General features: G+C 44.1%; 1 protein-coding gene across 4 annotated transcripts in view; it reads right to left on the bottom strand.

The window, feature by feature from the left end:
* Nucleotides 1-17,031, bottom strand: part of ATP11C (ATPase phospholipid transporting 11C) — a 56,798-nt gene that overhangs the window by 3,632 nt on the left and 36,135 nt on the right. For 2 of the 4 annotated variants that reach the window (XM_071569662.1, XM_071569663.1), the window contains exons 18-28: nt 16,539-16,720; nt 15,720-15,983; nt 15,222-15,396; nt 14,419-14,521; nt 13,069-13,214; nt 12,632-12,691; nt 11,435-11,562; nt 8,802-8,937; nt 6,902-6,967; nt 6,019-6,122; nt 4,365-4,518 (exon numbers count right to left, since the gene is read on the bottom strand). In XM_071569662.1, coding sequence (XP_071425763.1) covers nt 4,365-4,518; nt 6,019-6,122; nt 6,902-6,967; nt 8,802-8,937; nt 11,435-11,562; nt 12,632-12,691; nt 13,069-13,214; nt 14,419-14,521; nt 15,222-15,396; nt 15,720-15,983; nt 16,539-16,720 — 1,518 coding nt within the window. Of the gene's footprint in view, nt 1-993; nt 1,087-2,239; nt 2,331-4,364; nt 4,519-6,018; nt 6,123-6,901; nt 6,968-8,801; nt 8,938-11,434; nt 11,563-12,631; nt 12,692-13,068; nt 13,215-14,418; nt 14,522-15,221; nt 15,397-15,719; nt 15,984-16,538; nt 16,721-17,031 lie in introns of all 4 variants that reach the window. The other 2 variants (XM_071569665.1, XM_071569664.1) reach the window with 2 other exon arrangements.

Below are 17,031 nucleotides of genomic sequence, written 5' to 3'. Positions count from 1 at the left end.
ATCAATTTGCACAATCTGAAAAATGCTGCATAAAGTCTAAAAGCGGCATCTGCCTCGCAGTCCCCTGCAGTTCCCACTCTGTCCCGGTCCAGCTGCCTCCTGCGCCAGTATATGGTGGTGGAGAGCACCACCTAATGTCAGTGGAGAAGGACTAGCTCTGTAGAACAGATACCAGATGCTCTGCAGGCCTTGCAAGCCTGGCTGCTGGACCTGCCATGCCAATTAACCTGACTACTTCAGCAGCAGCTGCTGGTTCAAAGGTAGCAGAGATTTGCAGAACATCTGCAGTTTTATGTTTGTATGCAACACCACATGCAACATCTTCCCTAAAAGCAGAATTGTGAATTCAATCAGGCACTTTTACTATTTTATTCTGCTATTCGCCTACTACAAAGTTTAAAATCAAGTCAACTTGTACTAGGATGCTCTTGGTGTGCGTACACACATACGGACACCAGGACATGCCTCTGCCCTATGTGTTGACACACATGGGCAAGTACACGTGTTTAGTGTCAATCTATGCACATGAATTAAAACATACTTATTTCTATCTGACAGAACAGCATGCACCCTAGAAAAAGGGACTTTGGTACAATTCAGATGCAATACCGGAATCATTTTAAGAACTGGGATTTGAATTTTTCACTGTAAATTTATAAGTGTTAGCTTTTATAACCAGTTAGCACAATTCAGACTGCACTCTCAGTTAAATTTTCTTTTAATATGAGACTAAAATATCAGTTAGATTGAAAGACTTGTTTACAAGTATTTCAGTTTGAGAGGATCTGTATAGATATGGCATTCTGAAGAGGTTGGATAGTACATCTCCAAATTAAAATGCATTCCAAGCACTGCATCTCTATTCCACAAGGACAGGTGCCCCACACCGATAGTCAAGAGGATTACAAGAACAATGGTTTAATTGATTTGGAGGGGTTACATTTGGTTAATCAATGCCTTTTAACACCATCCCAACTCCTTTGGACAGGGTACCTGTTACAACACATTATCATCTGAGAATGTTCTTAAAAGAAGTGGTCTGACAGAAGGTCTGGCCGACAATGAATCAGGTGCCTTCCTGCTGCTCTGCAACAGCGAGGCAAAGAGACTTATAGCACAAGCAACCCTCGTGCCTGCCTATGGTCAAACAATGCAAGACACACACAACTCTTTTTACAGCTAAGTCATTTCATAAAGGATGTAGCAGCACATGGCGATTAACGCTGGATGGGTTTTGCAAGCCAGAGGCATGTAGGGTATTCAGAAACTGGTCCTGCTTCCCAGAATGCTTAACTTCACACTTGGAGGCTTATGCTACAGGTGCTTTTGAGGGAGGAGGAAAATATCTCCACATAACTGGCATCTTTCAAACAGCAAGTAATAGAGGAGATCTGCAGTAAAACCAAATGCTACGGACATGCAATCAAGGCACTTTGCTGTGAGGGGCCCCACCACTCCCTTGCTCAGCAAGTCCAAGAACTATACTTTGTTGTGAGGGTTGTGGGCTGTGACTTATTCACCCACACAAAGAACAAGGATAGCACTAACAAGTGGGATGGACAGGGCAAGGTGGGCACTAGGAAAGTTTCCCCTAAAGTCAGACAAGTCTGAGCCATTTGCCAAGCCATCCAGAGGACAATCAACATCAATTCCACCTTGTTCCACTTGTGTGTGTGTGTGGCCGAAGATTTGGGAAGGGCTGTCCCCACGTGGGTGTGCCCTTCCAGCCTGGACAGTGGATTTTAGGTGAGGCTCAGCGTGCGCAGAACTGGCCCCACCGTTTCAGTCCTGAGGTTCATCTGCCACGGCCGAGCGAGCTCGGACAGTGACAGTGAAGTCCTCAGGACTAGAACCTACAGCACCCGGCATTTCCCAGGAGGTCTCCCATCCAAGTACTAATCCAGGGCTGACCCTGCTTAGCTTCCGAGATCTGACGAGACTAGTTGACTAACACACAAAACTGCAGAAAGGAAAGAGAGAGTAACCAGCTTTGTTTGTGTCCATCTCACTTGGACATCCTGAACAGGAGCAGCTCACCCACCTGAGGTATAGCAAGAGACCAAAAGGGAAGAGACAGACAAAATATTTAAGCAAAATATTTAAATTAAGGCAAAATGTGGGGAAAAGCAAGGTTTTGCTGTGTCAGCAAATCTAAACATGAGTTTTCAGGAGTTAGGCATTAGAAGGAGAAAAAAGGCAGTTGAGCAAGCAACATATAGCGACTCAGAAAGGAAATCACCTTATTCACTCCAAGAAAAGCTGTGATTGCTGGAAGTTTGAGAAAGCATGAAGATAGTGGATGTTCCTGAGGAAGGAAGGCGCTTCGTTACCTAGTTCACAACAGCACAAAAGACAGAAAATTGCAGTACAAGAAAGAGAAAGGCAGAAACAAAGGAAAACACAAATGCGCCTTGCAGTTAAAAAAAAAACTAACAAAACCAAAACAAAATAAAAACAACTGCCACATTTCCACACAGAAAATTTAATAAAGGCTGAGCAGAGCTGATGCGCAGCGTTACAGAAAACTTGGGGTGAAACCCTGTCCCACTGAGGTCAATGGCAAATGTCCATCGACCTGACCTCAAGTCCATCCTCCCCTTCCAGAGGGGACAGTTGGCTGCCAAGTTGGGGTTCAGACACCTAAACAACATCTCCAATCTTGTTTTTCATTTAATGCTCCCCTTGAGACACTGATGCTTATTTTGTTTTATCTTATTTCAATATTAAGGTCAGGATTCTCAGTAAGTGCCTTGATTTGAAATCATCTACCTGATCTTAGATGCCTTTACAAATCAGGCAACTGACTTTGGTGTCTGGTTGATGACACAGATATCCAGAGCTGGTATCTGTTTTAAGCATTTATATAATAAAGCTCTTACTCAAAATGTACATTTAAATATGGCTCAGCCTGTGTTTAGTTTGGGATGCACAAATCAAGAGACTTTTCCAGTTGACAATTTGCTTTGCTAAATGATTTCACAAGAGCCTTTGTTAAACACATACAAGGCACTCTTGAAGGCAAGTATTGCAAGAGGAGAAGCATCTTTGGTCAGCAGCTGAAGGCAAAAATGGGTCACCTCTAAGGTGAATTGAGCTGGGACTCAGAAACCCCGAGGCCATCCTTCCAGGGCACTGTCCTCAAACTGTCCTCTATCCACAGCTGAGGGCAACCCGCTCCCACCTGGTTCAATAAGGGTGTCAAGCTACAAACTACTAGATCATATTTAAGTAGAAGAAATTACATGGACCATCACAAACTACAACCATAGTCCTTTTTTACATCTCCCATCTCCACTGTTTTCAACTATTAATGATGCCCCATCCCTGCAAGTGTTCAAGGCCAGGTTGGATGGGGCTCTGAGCAACCTGATCTAGTGAGTGGCTCCCCTGCTCATGGCAAGGGGGTTGGCATTAGGTGATCTTTAAGGTCCCTTCCAACCCCAACCATTCTGTGATTCTATTAATGATTTGGGGCTGAGACATTATCTTACTGGGGGGTGTTGGTGGAGGGTGACCCCACACCATGTCCCTTCAGCTGTGCCCTACTGCTGCCTAGGGACATGCAAATCTGATGGCTGACAACACACCATGTGCTAACCCAAGGCAGGACTTGCTGATGCTGCGGGGGGAAGAGAGAGGCTGCAGGAGGGGGAGGCACAGAGAAGGGGAGGCAGGGGTTGCCCAGGGAATGGTGCTGCAGGGATGTTCAGCACCTCTGGGCAAGCAGAGAGCAAGGGGCAGGGGGGCTCAGCAGAGCGAGTCGTGAGCCTGGCATTGCTGGCCTTCAGCGTTTGCAGGAGGGATGAAGAAAACTTTCAGGAGAAGGTTTCCACTTCTAAAAGGAGCCCTCCTCTTCAGCGGTGGAGAAAAGTTGTTAAGAAACCAGACAACTTTTGAGGAGAGTGAACACCATGGTACAAGCCTTTGGTTATTTATGGAGGGTGGGCAAACGTGAAAGACCTGACCCTGCTCCCACTGCAGCAGCACCTGAGGACATACCCAAGGAGAACATCCTGGCTGTGTTCTTTAACATAACAACAAGTTGTTTTTTTTCAGGGCATGGTATGGTGGGGTTTATGATCACTTCATGTTGGACATGGGTTACTGTACTTCCGGAAGAGACAGCATGTTTCCACCCAGTGAAGGCAACTAAGGAAATGCACAGGTTGAGTCTCTCTTCACTACAGATCTAGGCAATATTTTTAGATTAACTTCTTGACATTTTTGGCATGTGAAAGAGCAAGACAAGACTCTAGAAAGTCTTCCTTGAGATGTGAGTGGTATATGGTACCATTCCAGGTTCATCTGGTGCTTAAGAAAGGTCTTCCTAAAAATACAGTGTGATATATCGTCTTGTTCCTTACCTGATGATTTTTTTCTTTTATATTTTTTAAAACTATTAGAAGAATTTCTGGGAAAAGGCTGATAAAGATCAGGAGAATTATTGCCAGCCACGTGGAAACAGAAGTCAGCATATGAGCAAATACAAAATACATTCTTTGCTGCTTCAAGAAAGGCCTGAAAAAGAAAGGGTGTAAACAAATTCTGGTTAATATAGATTTTCCAAGGAGGTCAAAATCAAAGGAATCTTCAGATCAAACTATTAGCAGTTATGCCTCCCTTTCAGATGGAGATGGATACAGCCCTCACAGAAACACACTGTCGATCCCTCTCTCAGTCCATCTCCTGCCTCCAACTGCGCTAGTTCTGGAGGATTGTCACAATCCATTTTGCAACCTCCACATCCGTTTCTTTTCAGGATGGGAAGGGGTTTGAATTTTGCCTTTATCACTGAAAGATAAATTATTCACCTTATCAAAAACCAGATCATTTTATTTCAATTTCAGGCTTTGCTGTAACTTCTGGTTTGGTTTTGATGGTGGAAATGCAGAGTCTCTCAATCACAACAGGTTATTTGCACCTTCCTCCCCTCCTTGATGAGGGAGAGCAACTGACAGATATTGTGAAAAACACCTCATAAATAACTGATGACAAGGATCCCAAAGCAGTTGTTGCTTCCTGATAAGTCAAAAATACTGAGCTATGCAAGATAAACAGTAGAATGAGTTTTCAGTAGAAAACTCACACATTTCAGTACAGAGATGTGGCTAGATTGCAGATCTGGATCTGTTGGTTAACAACACTGATGAGTTAAACAAAGCTTGTGATTCCCCATTAAAATATTTAAATCAGGTCCACATCTTTTTTAACAGGTTGTTGGAACAAGGATCTAGACAATAGCCCATGGCACCAAGCCCATGTTGGAAAGCAAAGATGTAAAATGGGAGACATTGTCTACTGTGACTGTCAACTGAATGTTTACTCCAGCACAAGAAATAGAGAACTAGTCATGTTTGTAAGGTACTACTGCTTGCCTGCTTTTGCAACACATTAAGGTTAAAATCCTGGTTGCACTCAAATCAACGAGAATTTCTTCTCCTATTCAGATTCAGGACTTAGCAGCAGGATCTGTGCTTTCTCCAGTTTATTTCTCCTCCTTAAGCTCTCTCACAGGGCCAGGTCCTCTTGCTCTGCATCTCCCTCATTTGTTCTTTCCTTCTGTTTCACTGGGTTTCTTTCCATCATTAATTTTTCCCATCTTTCTCATCCCCATGCACAAACATCCTAAAATATTTCCTGTAGAACCTCCCAAAGAAGACAAGAGCCTTAGCAACAGAAATGACCCTGGGCAGAAACACAAACTATCTCCTGCCAAAACTGAGCACCTGGATGGCAACTTGGACTTTATCTCTTTCAGGCTATTCCCTTTGGTGGGCTGAGACACCTCCTCAAACACATCTCATCATGCAACAGCCCTTCTCCAGCACTGGCTTTTAGTGGATGTTGGATGGAGGTATCCAGCCTTCCTCCCTCAGAAAAGAAGCAAGGCTGCATACACCTTGCCATCTGTAAATCTCTGAATATCTCACGTGAGGGGATGCCATAGTCACATCCCTCGCAAAGCCAGCACCGGGCATTCCCTAAGAAAGCACTGTGGAAAGAAGAAAAGATACTTGCCAAATGACTCCTCCCCAAAAGAATGAGAAAAACACATAGAAGGCAAGGGAGCCCCAAATCACAAAGTGGTTCATCCACGTCCAGAATCGGGTATCTAAAGCTAGCTGTGTGAATAAAAAGAGAGACAGAACAGGCTTCAGATGAAGAGTGTATTTGAATGGATTTATATGACATTTCAGACTGGTATCACATTAAGGTTGAAGGTTCTCCAATCTGTGCATATGGGCACCAGGAAAAACATTTTCAATATCCACAGACTGGCAGAGAGTCAACAGGGAAACAGCGAGAATCTAGTTGTAACTGACACTTTTTAATAGAATAAATTTGATGCAACCTCTGATGCTACAGGAAAGAAATGTCTAAAGGTCATGGGGACTGTAATTGCCTCTTGTCACCACCTGCTGTCCTGAACCAAACATAAAAGAGCTTTTGTAAGGTCTTAGACAAACAGTTTGTTCTAGAAAGCTCCATGAAACAAAGCAGATTTGCTACTGTTATTTGAGACATGCTTTTGCAATTGCTCCAGCACTCAGCCGTGTCTGAGACAAGGTGGACAAGCCCAAATTCTCTATTGCTTCTCTCCTCTTGCTTGAACTGAACACCAAAGGGTGAAAGTGTGGGGAAAAGTCAACATAACCAAGTTCTCAAAAGAGGGGAAAACAATAGAAAAATAATTTAACCAAAACAAACATTTACAGACCACAGACTACACAAAGGTCAATAAACAAATTCTGCCTCCATGGAAGAAAATACTTAAGTGTGGTGGGAAACATATTCATAGAAACTTCATCTTCAACACATTCACTGCATGATTTTACAGCACATACACAAGCCTTGGAAAATGTCTGCAATGACTGACTGGAAAAGGAAGGAAGATCCTAACCTTCAGAGTGACGGTGAACACCAGCACGGTGAAAACAATCGTCCCAAAGGTCCAGTTTCCAAAAACCTGAAAAACATGTTACATTGCCACAGGCGTCTCTTGGTCCATCTCCTTGGAGAGGCACAGAAAGGAAGATGAGGACAGGGGTGCAAGCAGGGACTGGAGGGGGAGGATGGGATGGAGCAACTGCTACAGGGGATTGATGTTTGGAGAGGCGCCGGGCGCCCCCGCACAACTCACCACCCGCTAATGCTACCCTGTGCCATGCAGTGCCACATAGACGGGTGACCCAGAGCTGGGACAGTGACAGGTACAACTTCCTACTAACAGCAATGTCGATCAAGGATACAAGTCATTGGACCACCTGCATTTCATGATTTCTTGGTAATTTACTCAGTTTCTGCTTTCTCGCAACAACCATCATCTCTTTGCAGTCCCATTTGCAGAATGCACCAATGGGTGTTTTTCCATCTGGTTTGGTTTGCGGATACTAGTGACTATGCACACAAAGAAAAGCAGATACTGTATATAAATCCAAATGATGGCAATGAATGGGAGGGATGCTTACCAAAGGCTGTCAAGATCTGAATGCATACATTAAAACAGAAAGTGAAATGTAAAAGTTTTCAAAAAATGCAAAAAAATTAAAGTCAGTAGGAGCGAAAAAGGAATCAATCAAACATACATGGATATTAATGAACAATTGCTGGTAGCAGTTCTTACAGGCATAAGTGTTTACAAAACAGGACATAACCACAGATCTTATTTTAGTGCCACATAGACTTGACCTCTGAAGGCATTTACAGAACATATCAGTGCTTCATGTTTTATTCAAATACAACCAGAATGGCTATAAATACAGAAAAGCACTGATTCGACAATACAGGGGCTTGACTACATACAGCTGGGGCCATAAATGTTGGCATTGATGTAACGTATGAATATACATACAAAAATTTCATCAGCTTTTCTCCAAGTGTTAGCCGCTAAAAGAAGTTTAGGTGTTTTCAAGGGTCACAAGTGATGGTGTAAAGACATTTTCCATCAGTCAAGATCTGATAACATGCTGTACACTCCCTTGGGGAAAGGGTCCTGAGACAGCTCAGGCCACCACATGTGGCAGCCACCCTGCAACAATGCTTTGCTGTATACTCAATTAACCAGCAAAATAAAAATAAATAAGAAAATAAAAAGTAAAAAAAGCCCTCAATCTTTTTTCCTCCTCTTTCTGTGCAAGTTAACCCAGGGCAGCACCCACACTACGCTCATGCAGCAATGCAAGGGCTTGTCCTGACACCAGAGGCATGAGCAAGCAGGGAGACCACAGTGCTTGTTCTGACAGTGGTGATGACTTCTGCTGGCTCCAAAACACCAGCAATAGCCCAGCACCAGCCTTGCCCCATGGCAAAGAGAAACAGGAGGCTGAAATCACACCCCAGAGCAGGCACAGTGCGCAAGCAGCCCCGCACCATGTCTGTGCTAACAAGCAGCATCTCATCAAGGTGGGCTAATTCAGCTGCTTGTAATGAGCTAAGCAAGTGCTGAATTGCAGGCCCTCACTGGTGAGGGTGACAGACACTGCTCCTGCTCTGGGCCAGCACCTGGGATCAGACAGAAGAGGGGATAAGCACTGTGCAAAGCTCACTGGGTTGGAAGAAAGCTGTGTGTAAGACTAGTCATTCTACCTAGTGAGTATAACCAGCTTTGCCCTGTTTCCATGGTGATCTGGAAAATGTATTATTTCAAGCAATTGCTTTAGAATCACACCATAAGCAAGGCTACACTGGTGGACAAGACTTGAGACACACTGCACAGATTAAGCGCATAGATATTCCCTGCTAGGCATATCAAAGAGGCAAGTGCACAACAGAAACACTCTTCCTGTTTTTGGTGGCATTACCTTTCCATTATCTTCCAACGATGAGTTTTGAAAGAGAAAATAAACCCCAAAGAAAAACACGAGTCCTTCAAAGGCGCCCAGAAAGGTCCAGTACAGGAACGGCCTCCACTGCAGCATTGCATTATCTGAAACCTTCCTGCCAAGAGATAGAATAAAAAGACCATCACCATCACGTTGAGGATGTACTGCAAAGTCCTCGCAGGCGGGTGATTGGTGAGCTTTGGAGCAAGCCCTTGCTGTATGAGGCAAGGAGGTACCCACATAAATACCTGCCCAACGTACAGGACATAATGAACATTTGCCATATGCAGCTGTTGATCATGAGAAATCACAAGAGGTTCAGCATATGAATTTGTTTTGTCCTTCTCCTCTAGGTAACTTGGTTGAAAATCCAAGTCAGACCAAAGCAAACAAATGTAACACTGTTCTGACCCTCTACTGCAGCCTCTGTACCACCCATGGTATCTGACATTAAATGCTAAATATTAAAACCAGGGTAAGGCTACAGAGCAGCTGTATGGGATACATCAAATCTGCGATGCGTTTCCCTCTTTTTGTTGAATGCATAAGCTCCTTTTTTGAGAAAAGCTCTGCAAGTTCTGTTCCTAAAATGGTGTTTTTCTGCACAGACTGAAAATAACCTCCTGAATTGTATGGTGGGTGTTTCCATCACAGGGGTTGTAGCATGAGGCTCTTGGCTGAATATAGGATGAGATCTGGCATGGAGGCAGCAGCAGGAAACGGATGGGTCATGAGCAAAGCTCTGAAGGGAATACACACAAGGCCTGGGGAATGGAGGGTGACTATCAGGGCACCAGGGAGTTAAAAATAGTTCCCTGCATCATTACTTTTTCAGATTACTTTCTTTAAAATTTGAAGAGTGATAGGGAATAACAGCACCTTTACGTCAGAGGCAAAAATTTGTGTTCTTTTCTTATTTTTCTTCCTAATTCTTAAAGCAATATATTAATTTTCAGCAAGATGCACCTGGAGAACTGGTGTGGTGCTGGTTTCCTACAATGAAACCCTACTGAATCCTATGCACAATTATGCAGTGACCATCCTCTAACAAACCACAATTCAGGTATGAGAAAGGAGCAATGATAAAACAGCCTGAAAGTGAGGTTTGTTTGTAAGGAGAAAAAATACAACCAACTTCCTCCCTGTGAGCTGTTTTGCATTTCCATTTATGTCCTGCAGCGCTCATCGTAAACAGGCTTTTTACAGCGCCTCAGACTCCAGATCTGCACTGCAGCAGCTCAGCATTTCATACAGCAGCAGCACAGAGGGCGTTCTACATTCACCAGCACATGCACAGTCATGAATATTCAAACTGAAAGCTGTTTTCCCTCAACAGGCAGACCCTAGAGATGAGAGAGCCCACCAGGTGAAGGCACAGGGGCCTGCTGTTATTGCTCTCTGTTGCACAATATTCAATTACCAATTTATTTACAAATACATGTGGTGGCATTTTGCCATATGAGTGGAGGAACATACAGGTCTAATTAATCACTGCTCTGAGTGCTTAGTTTAAAAACATCCAAGCCCCTTTCCCAGTCTTATAGCTCTTGTTGCATTTGCTAATTTTTCTATACCTAATGCAAAGTTCATGCAGTATTTTAGGCACCTGCTAATTCCCTCTGCTGTCTCTGCACAGGCATCACTCTTGGCTCAAGCACAGCTGTGCCACACACAGCCCCTCCGTGTCTGAGGAGCATCGTACGACAGTGACAGGGTTCGCATACGGCACTGGCCAAAGCAATCCTGACCTGGTCTCTCTCCACAGGGCTGAGCTTACTGCCAGGCAAGGGAATTAGCAACAATGATACATGGACAGGGGCTTCCCCAAAAAAACCCAAATCTCCCTTTAGTCCTTGCTGAAGGGCTGCACCCAAGTGCAGGGGTGGGAGGAAGAAGGGGACGCATCTCTGTTTCCACAGGAGGTTGAAGCCTCCTCCCGTTGCAATCAAGGAAGGAGAGAAAACAACCATCAAAGCAGAGAGAGAGACAGTCCAAACAGTTCTTTCCCTGGGCAATGTGTCAGAAAACTGAGTGTGTGGATCGATGAGCAGAGCTCTCTGGTAATATGGTTCTGATAGGGGCACTTGGTCTGTGGAGGAGAAGCCTGGGGGACCATATTCATTTAGACAAGCTGAGAAACTACCTGCCTGTGCTGGGCTTCAGAAACATTCATTTTTCTGAAAATTAATGGATCTTTTTCCCTTCTGAAAGCTGGATCTCCCCTCCATCCACTACACATTCTATCATGTGCTTGGCTCATGCTGCCTGGCCCAAGGGTAATGTGAATGAACGGTCACTCACAGTTCGATTTCTCTTAGGGATGAAGAATTCCATCTACAATTTTTTCTTTTATAGAGACATAACAGTGCAATTTGTTAGATCAGATACTGTCAAGAGCATAAGCAAGTAGAAATGGGTGGGAATTAGGATGCTGCTCAGCTCAAATGCAGAAGCAGCAGAGCCAGCAGGGACAGAAATGGCCTTTTCTGCAGTTCATGGTGACTCCATCACTGACATGGGGCAGGTACAGCTACTTACACTCCTGCACCAACAAAACTGAAACCATGGGTAACCAAGATGTGTGGAGGCTTACCCAGACCAGTGCTACCTACATGTACAGCTGAGGATCCGAGGTCAGCGTGTCGATGCTGATGTGCTGCTCCAGGAGGCTGTAAGCCAGGATAGGTAGCGATGTGAAGCAGATGTTGTACATGGTCAGATAAGCAGCATCATACAGGGGCTTAAAAGAGTCAAAAAGGGTAAAATAAGACAACAGAAATTCCACTTTAAAAGTCTCTACACAAAGAAATTAAGTGTTTCCAGCCCTTGTATCTTACATACCCTTACATACATACCCTTACATACAAAAAGGGATGTGTTCATCCCTTTGTCACAGCCGCATAGGACAGCTTCATTTGACAAGTGTCACACTCTGTGCAATGCAAGGGTGAACAAGGCACCCACAGGGTGCATGGCCAGGAACCTGCTCCCAGTGACAGGAAGTTTTGTAACTGGCTGGTCTCATCTCCAGCTCATTCTCCAGAAAAACACGACTAAACAGCCCTTATCACAGTTTTTCTGTTGCTGCTCTTGTGCTGCCGTTTCTATTAATATACTTGATGCCTTCTGTGGCTCTCTAAAGGCCAGACTGTTTTAGAGGAACTATAGCTCCCTTTTTTAAAAGAAGTAAAAGGCAAGCGGTTCTGCCAAGACAAGCAGAGAATTATCTCCTATCATTTACCTTCCTCAGCATTACTTTTGAGCCCAAATAGAGACAAAATCCAAAGTTTTTGTCTCTGAGCACATGAACCCACTCACCACATGAATGTGTCCCTCTGACACTCACTTGGACTAAGTAAGGCTCTGATGACACCCATTGTGTGTCTTTTATTAAAGCTGCCAAAAAAGAACGAACTGTTCTTCCTTTTGAGTGATACATTTAATGCAAGGGAGATGCAGCAGAGGAGAAAAGATCAGGAAGCCTTTGAAAACTCGTTCTCTTAAGAGAAGCAGAAGTAGCAAAATCAGGTGCTGACAAACCAGCTAAACCCCTCTCTTGTTACTTCAGGAAAGGGTCCACCTGTAGTTATGCCTGGTGGATGGGAAAGGAAGCAGGTTTCTTCCTTTTCAGGTATGGGTCTCACAATATTATGTTCCAGGTAAGATGCTGAGCATTGAGGTCAGCTCGTACTGTCCTGTAAAGCAAGGTGATGAATGGACACAATGCCAAAAACTATGTTTCTGTAAGGAAGCCTCATTACGCCACTTGCTTTTTATCCTACATTTATAGACAAATTTCTGGAAATTACCTGCTGTGAGAATCCACAGAAGAACTGGTATAAAAACTGTGGTAAAATGAAGCAAAGGTTCTAGGAAAACAAAAGACAAATGGTCAGCAGGGAAGCACTTGACTTCTCAATCTAAATCCAAATAGTTTTTCCTGTTATCAGACATTAGTGTCTGATATTACAACATCAGACAAGGCAGAGCACTTGTTCTACTAAGCACAAAGCTAATCCAGTGAGCAGTTAGTATCTGCAGAAGACACTGGAAGAAAGTCATGCTCACATTCCCCTGTAAGCACTGTTTTCAGTGGGCAGGCATATGGCAGACACAGCCTATTCTAAGGAAGGAAAACAGAGCTACAGAATATTGTAAGGATTTTTTTTCCTGTTTACTTCTTCACTCCATTGCCAAAGAAATGCAGTAGGATAAACAAAGAAATAAGCTGCCCACCTTCTCTTACCTTATAGAAGAAATACTGTACAAGGTGTGCTATTCTCACATAATATAAATGCCCATGTGCTAGTAGCAGTTTTCTTAAATGTTTAAACTTTGGCACAGCATAGTCGCTGTTTCTGGAAGCCTGCCGTCCTTCTTTGCCTTTTATACCTGGAGACAGAAGCATGGCAAGGGGTTAATCCCTAAGGGGCTGAAATCTGGATGCTACCCACTAGGTTTGCTCCCATCACTCAGTGTCTCAAGACATGACAAAGGCCGTGTTTCCCTGGAGTGCCCCAGGAGACAAACACTAACGTGCTGACACGGTGTGGTTTTGGCTCAACAACACTCAGACCTGCCTCTGGAGTTTTTAAGATATATTTAGCCTGCTGTCTGATTTCCCATGTAAGAGTGTGGTGAAGAGTATCTAAGCAAACTTGATAAAAGATAAGGAATTGGTTTCCCCACGGGCTTGCCTGCATCTCACACAGCACAGTTATTTCACTGCAGATGCTGAGCCTCCTGAGACATCCCAGCAGAGACAAGCTCAAGACACAGCTTTCTCCACTCAAAAGCCACAACCAAATGAACTGCATTGGAGTCCATTCATTAAGGACACCACAGCCCCAAATAACAGGCCTGCCCTTTCTCTTCCATTGACCCTTCTTTAGTGGTATTACAAAGAATCTCATGTATCTCTGACACCAATCTGCACACAGGACGGTAGTTTCCATGCTCATGTCAGTCACGTGGACAATGCAGACACAACATAACTGAGCACCAACCCCCAGGAAACATATGAAGGTCTCTAGTGCTGAGTTACCGTGACCAGTTAACCCTAAGTCTGATACTTGCACTGTGTTGCCTTTGCAACAATTGCCACGAATCAGTTCACTGCTTGTGCCTTTGGCTTCTGTGCCCTAAGCAATCCTTACCACCACAAATTTGGCCATAGTTTTTGAATATAACCTGCAGTGTGTCACTGATACAGAGGATGGTACCATCACAGGTGAGCAGTATACAATGATTTCATCTCTCTCTCATTTTACAGTGAGGGTGGTAAAAGACCGGCACAAGTTGCTCAGAGACCAGGTGGTGGATGCTCCATTCCTGGGAACATTCAAGGTCAGGTTGGACAGGACTGAGCAACTTGAAGATATCTCCGCTCAATGCAGGGGTTAAACTAGATGACTGTTAAAGATCCCTTCCAAATCAAACTATTCTATGATTTTATGATCCCAAGCATTGATCTTGAGTCAAACCCTGGCTCCAAAGAAAGCAATAGCAGAGTTTCTACATTTTACAATGCAAGAGCAGACAGGTCTTGGGTACGAAATGTTATCAGTAGGTTATCAGTGTTATCAGTAGGTCTTACCTATTCCAACATGTGCTTCCAAAATCATACTAACATCATTTGCACCATCCCCTATGGAGAGGGTTATTGGGCTTCCTTTTGTGTTCTTCACCATTCGCACAATCTAAAATATTTTAAGAAAGGACAGCAGCAGAAAACAAAATTCAGTTAAAAAGCCTCCAGAGACCTTCCTACCATCCCTCTTGCAACAGCCCACTAGGACAAGTAACCAGGCTTCTACAGCAGCAATATAACCCATGAAAAGTTCAGGTTAATAAAAATCTGGTTCAGAGATCAAGTTAATAAAAATAAAAAAAGGAGAAGTAACCTCTGTTACTTCCTTTGCAGTCACAACCAGAGCAAATGCCCAGATCCAGCTGCACAAGGTTGAAGGACAGTATTTAAAAACAACACCCAAGCAGTAGCATCCCACCCTTCCCCTCTGCCAGACACTGCTGTCCCAAAGGTGGGACCTCTCACGCATCTCAGGGTGCAGAAACACTTATCAGGCCGGGACATCATCTGCTGGGAAGTCATGAACTCCACTTGACAAATTTGGAAAGGAAAAAAAAGAACAAACGGAGTGTTCTGTTTATTTCTAACTGGCCTGGGTTTGTGGCTTCCTGTGAGCATATTAAACAAAGGTTCTGCATTCAGATTTGAAAGAATGGTGTGTTTTCATCGTGCTCTGAAGCTCAGACAAGGCTTACACATAGCCTGGAGAAGTCCTGGTTGATTAAGATGATCAGGTCAAGTCCCAGCTGATGAATTCAAAGTGTGTCACATCACCTAATGATGAGCTTCAGTCAGTTAGAAGTAAATACCTGTGCTTTCTGCAAAGGAGCCATCCGGCAGCAGAGGACTGCAGTGCACTTCAAGCAGATTTGTAGAAATATGTTTTTGTAATTGCTAGAACCAGAGTCCTGAGAAGGGTTGAGTATCAGTGACAGTGTCGAGCCATCTATAATCAGTCCGTACTCTTGACTCAACGTCCAGCTTCTGGGGCACAACAAGGAACATGTTTGAAATAAAATCAGACTATGCAGTCAATCTAGCTGCTGTATCATCTTAGTGAAAAAGAAATTGCTTTTGTATTAATCTTCTTTCCATTCATTTTTGAAGGCTTAGCAATCTTAAAAAGCTTGGATTTAATATGTGCCCTTCACTAAAGGAGCTGCGCGTTTAAGTTCAAAACCAAATTAGAGATGATGAGCAAAGCGAAGGAGCCAGTCACAGTGCCTGCAAGCAGCCAGCCCCCAGGGCCACAAGGTCCTATTTCTCTATCAAATTTGCACCTGAAATTCACACTCCTGCTCACTTACCTCTTCAGGCCTCCCCGGTTTTTGGGAACATCCTGAATCAGCTTTTTATGGTACTCCATCAGCAGCTCATGGAGCCGATCCTCCTTCCTTTCACTCTCACCCACTGTTTTCACCGTCAGTTCCAGCAGCTCAGTGCTGGTCTGGAAAAGCCTGCAGGCATAGCAGGTGGATTTGGCAGTTTCCATCTTGTCTCCTGTCAGCACCCAAACCTTCATGCCAGCTGCGTGCAGAGCTTCGATTGTCTCCGCCAGCTGCTCCTGCAGCCTGCAAGCAGAAGGAAAACATCACTCCTCAGGTTGGCCCACACCTAATCCACATAACCCTGATTCTGCAGGTAGGAAATATCAGTTCAAGAGAAGTTAATTGATTTTGCCCATGCTGGGGAGATCACTGCCACAGGAGTAAGGATTAGAAATTAGCAATCCCAAGTTTTTATCTGCAGGCAAAAAAGAGAAATCACTGCTTTACACTCTTGACTCTTAGGTCTCACAGTAAGAGTTTAATTTACACTGGCAGTTACTATAACTGCATGTGGAACTGAATTTGTTTTGATGTGCAAATTAATGCTGTGCACTTAATTCACTCTCTAGAAGTGAAGTATTTTTGTAGTTTCATTAATAATCCCAATTTCTACTACACCAGCCAATTTTAGCAACTAGGGCACCGTGAAACGGGCTGTGCCATGGTGTAATTAATTGCCCTGGACACTGCCAGCATCTGTCTGGCTGTTCAGTTCCACCACAGCAAGCTGGGGCCATGATGCAACATTACAGAGAAATCACAGGTACCACAGTGCTGGTGGCAGGGTCATCTCTTTACCTGTCTTCTACAGCAGTAGCCCCAATCAGGTGCATGTCTGCTTCTGTGTCATCAAAAACCTTGGCCATCTTCTCCTCCCTGTCCTGCAGAGCCATCTTAGCTTCACTGAGCTGCCTGTCAATTTTGTCATACTCCTTTTGAGTTAGTTCTTTGAAGGCAACACAGAGCGTTCGGTAGCCATCCTGGCAGGGAAAGGGAAAGAAAACAAAGTGGACAAGTGCCCTAAAACTAGATTTCCTACAGCTCTTCACTTCAGGGTTAGGGCTTTCATCCACCATCAGTGCTTCTGGCAGTACTGACTCTGAGGGCAAGGATAATTTGTGGGCTTGAGTTGAAAGAGCAATTTCCTCTGTGTCTATACAGTAACTTCACCCCTCAGAGTAATTGTGGTTCTGCTTATTATGTGCAGAGAAAATGGCAGAGAGAAACTAAGAGAAGGACCAGAGCGTGCATCCAGCAGGGACTGCAGGGACTGGGAGCCACCACGACTGGA

The sequence above is a fragment of the Pithys albifrons genome, chromosome 14, assembly GCF_047495875.1.
Source record: "Pithys albifrons albifrons isolate INPA30051 chromosome 14, PitAlb_v1, whole genome shotgun sequence".
NCBI classification, from domain to species: domain Eukaryota; kingdom Metazoa; phylum Chordata; class Aves; order Passeriformes; family Thamnophilidae; genus Pithys; species Pithys albifrons.
Note: the sequence above shows the minus strand (reverse complement) of the source record. Positions and strands in the feature narration are given on the sequence as shown.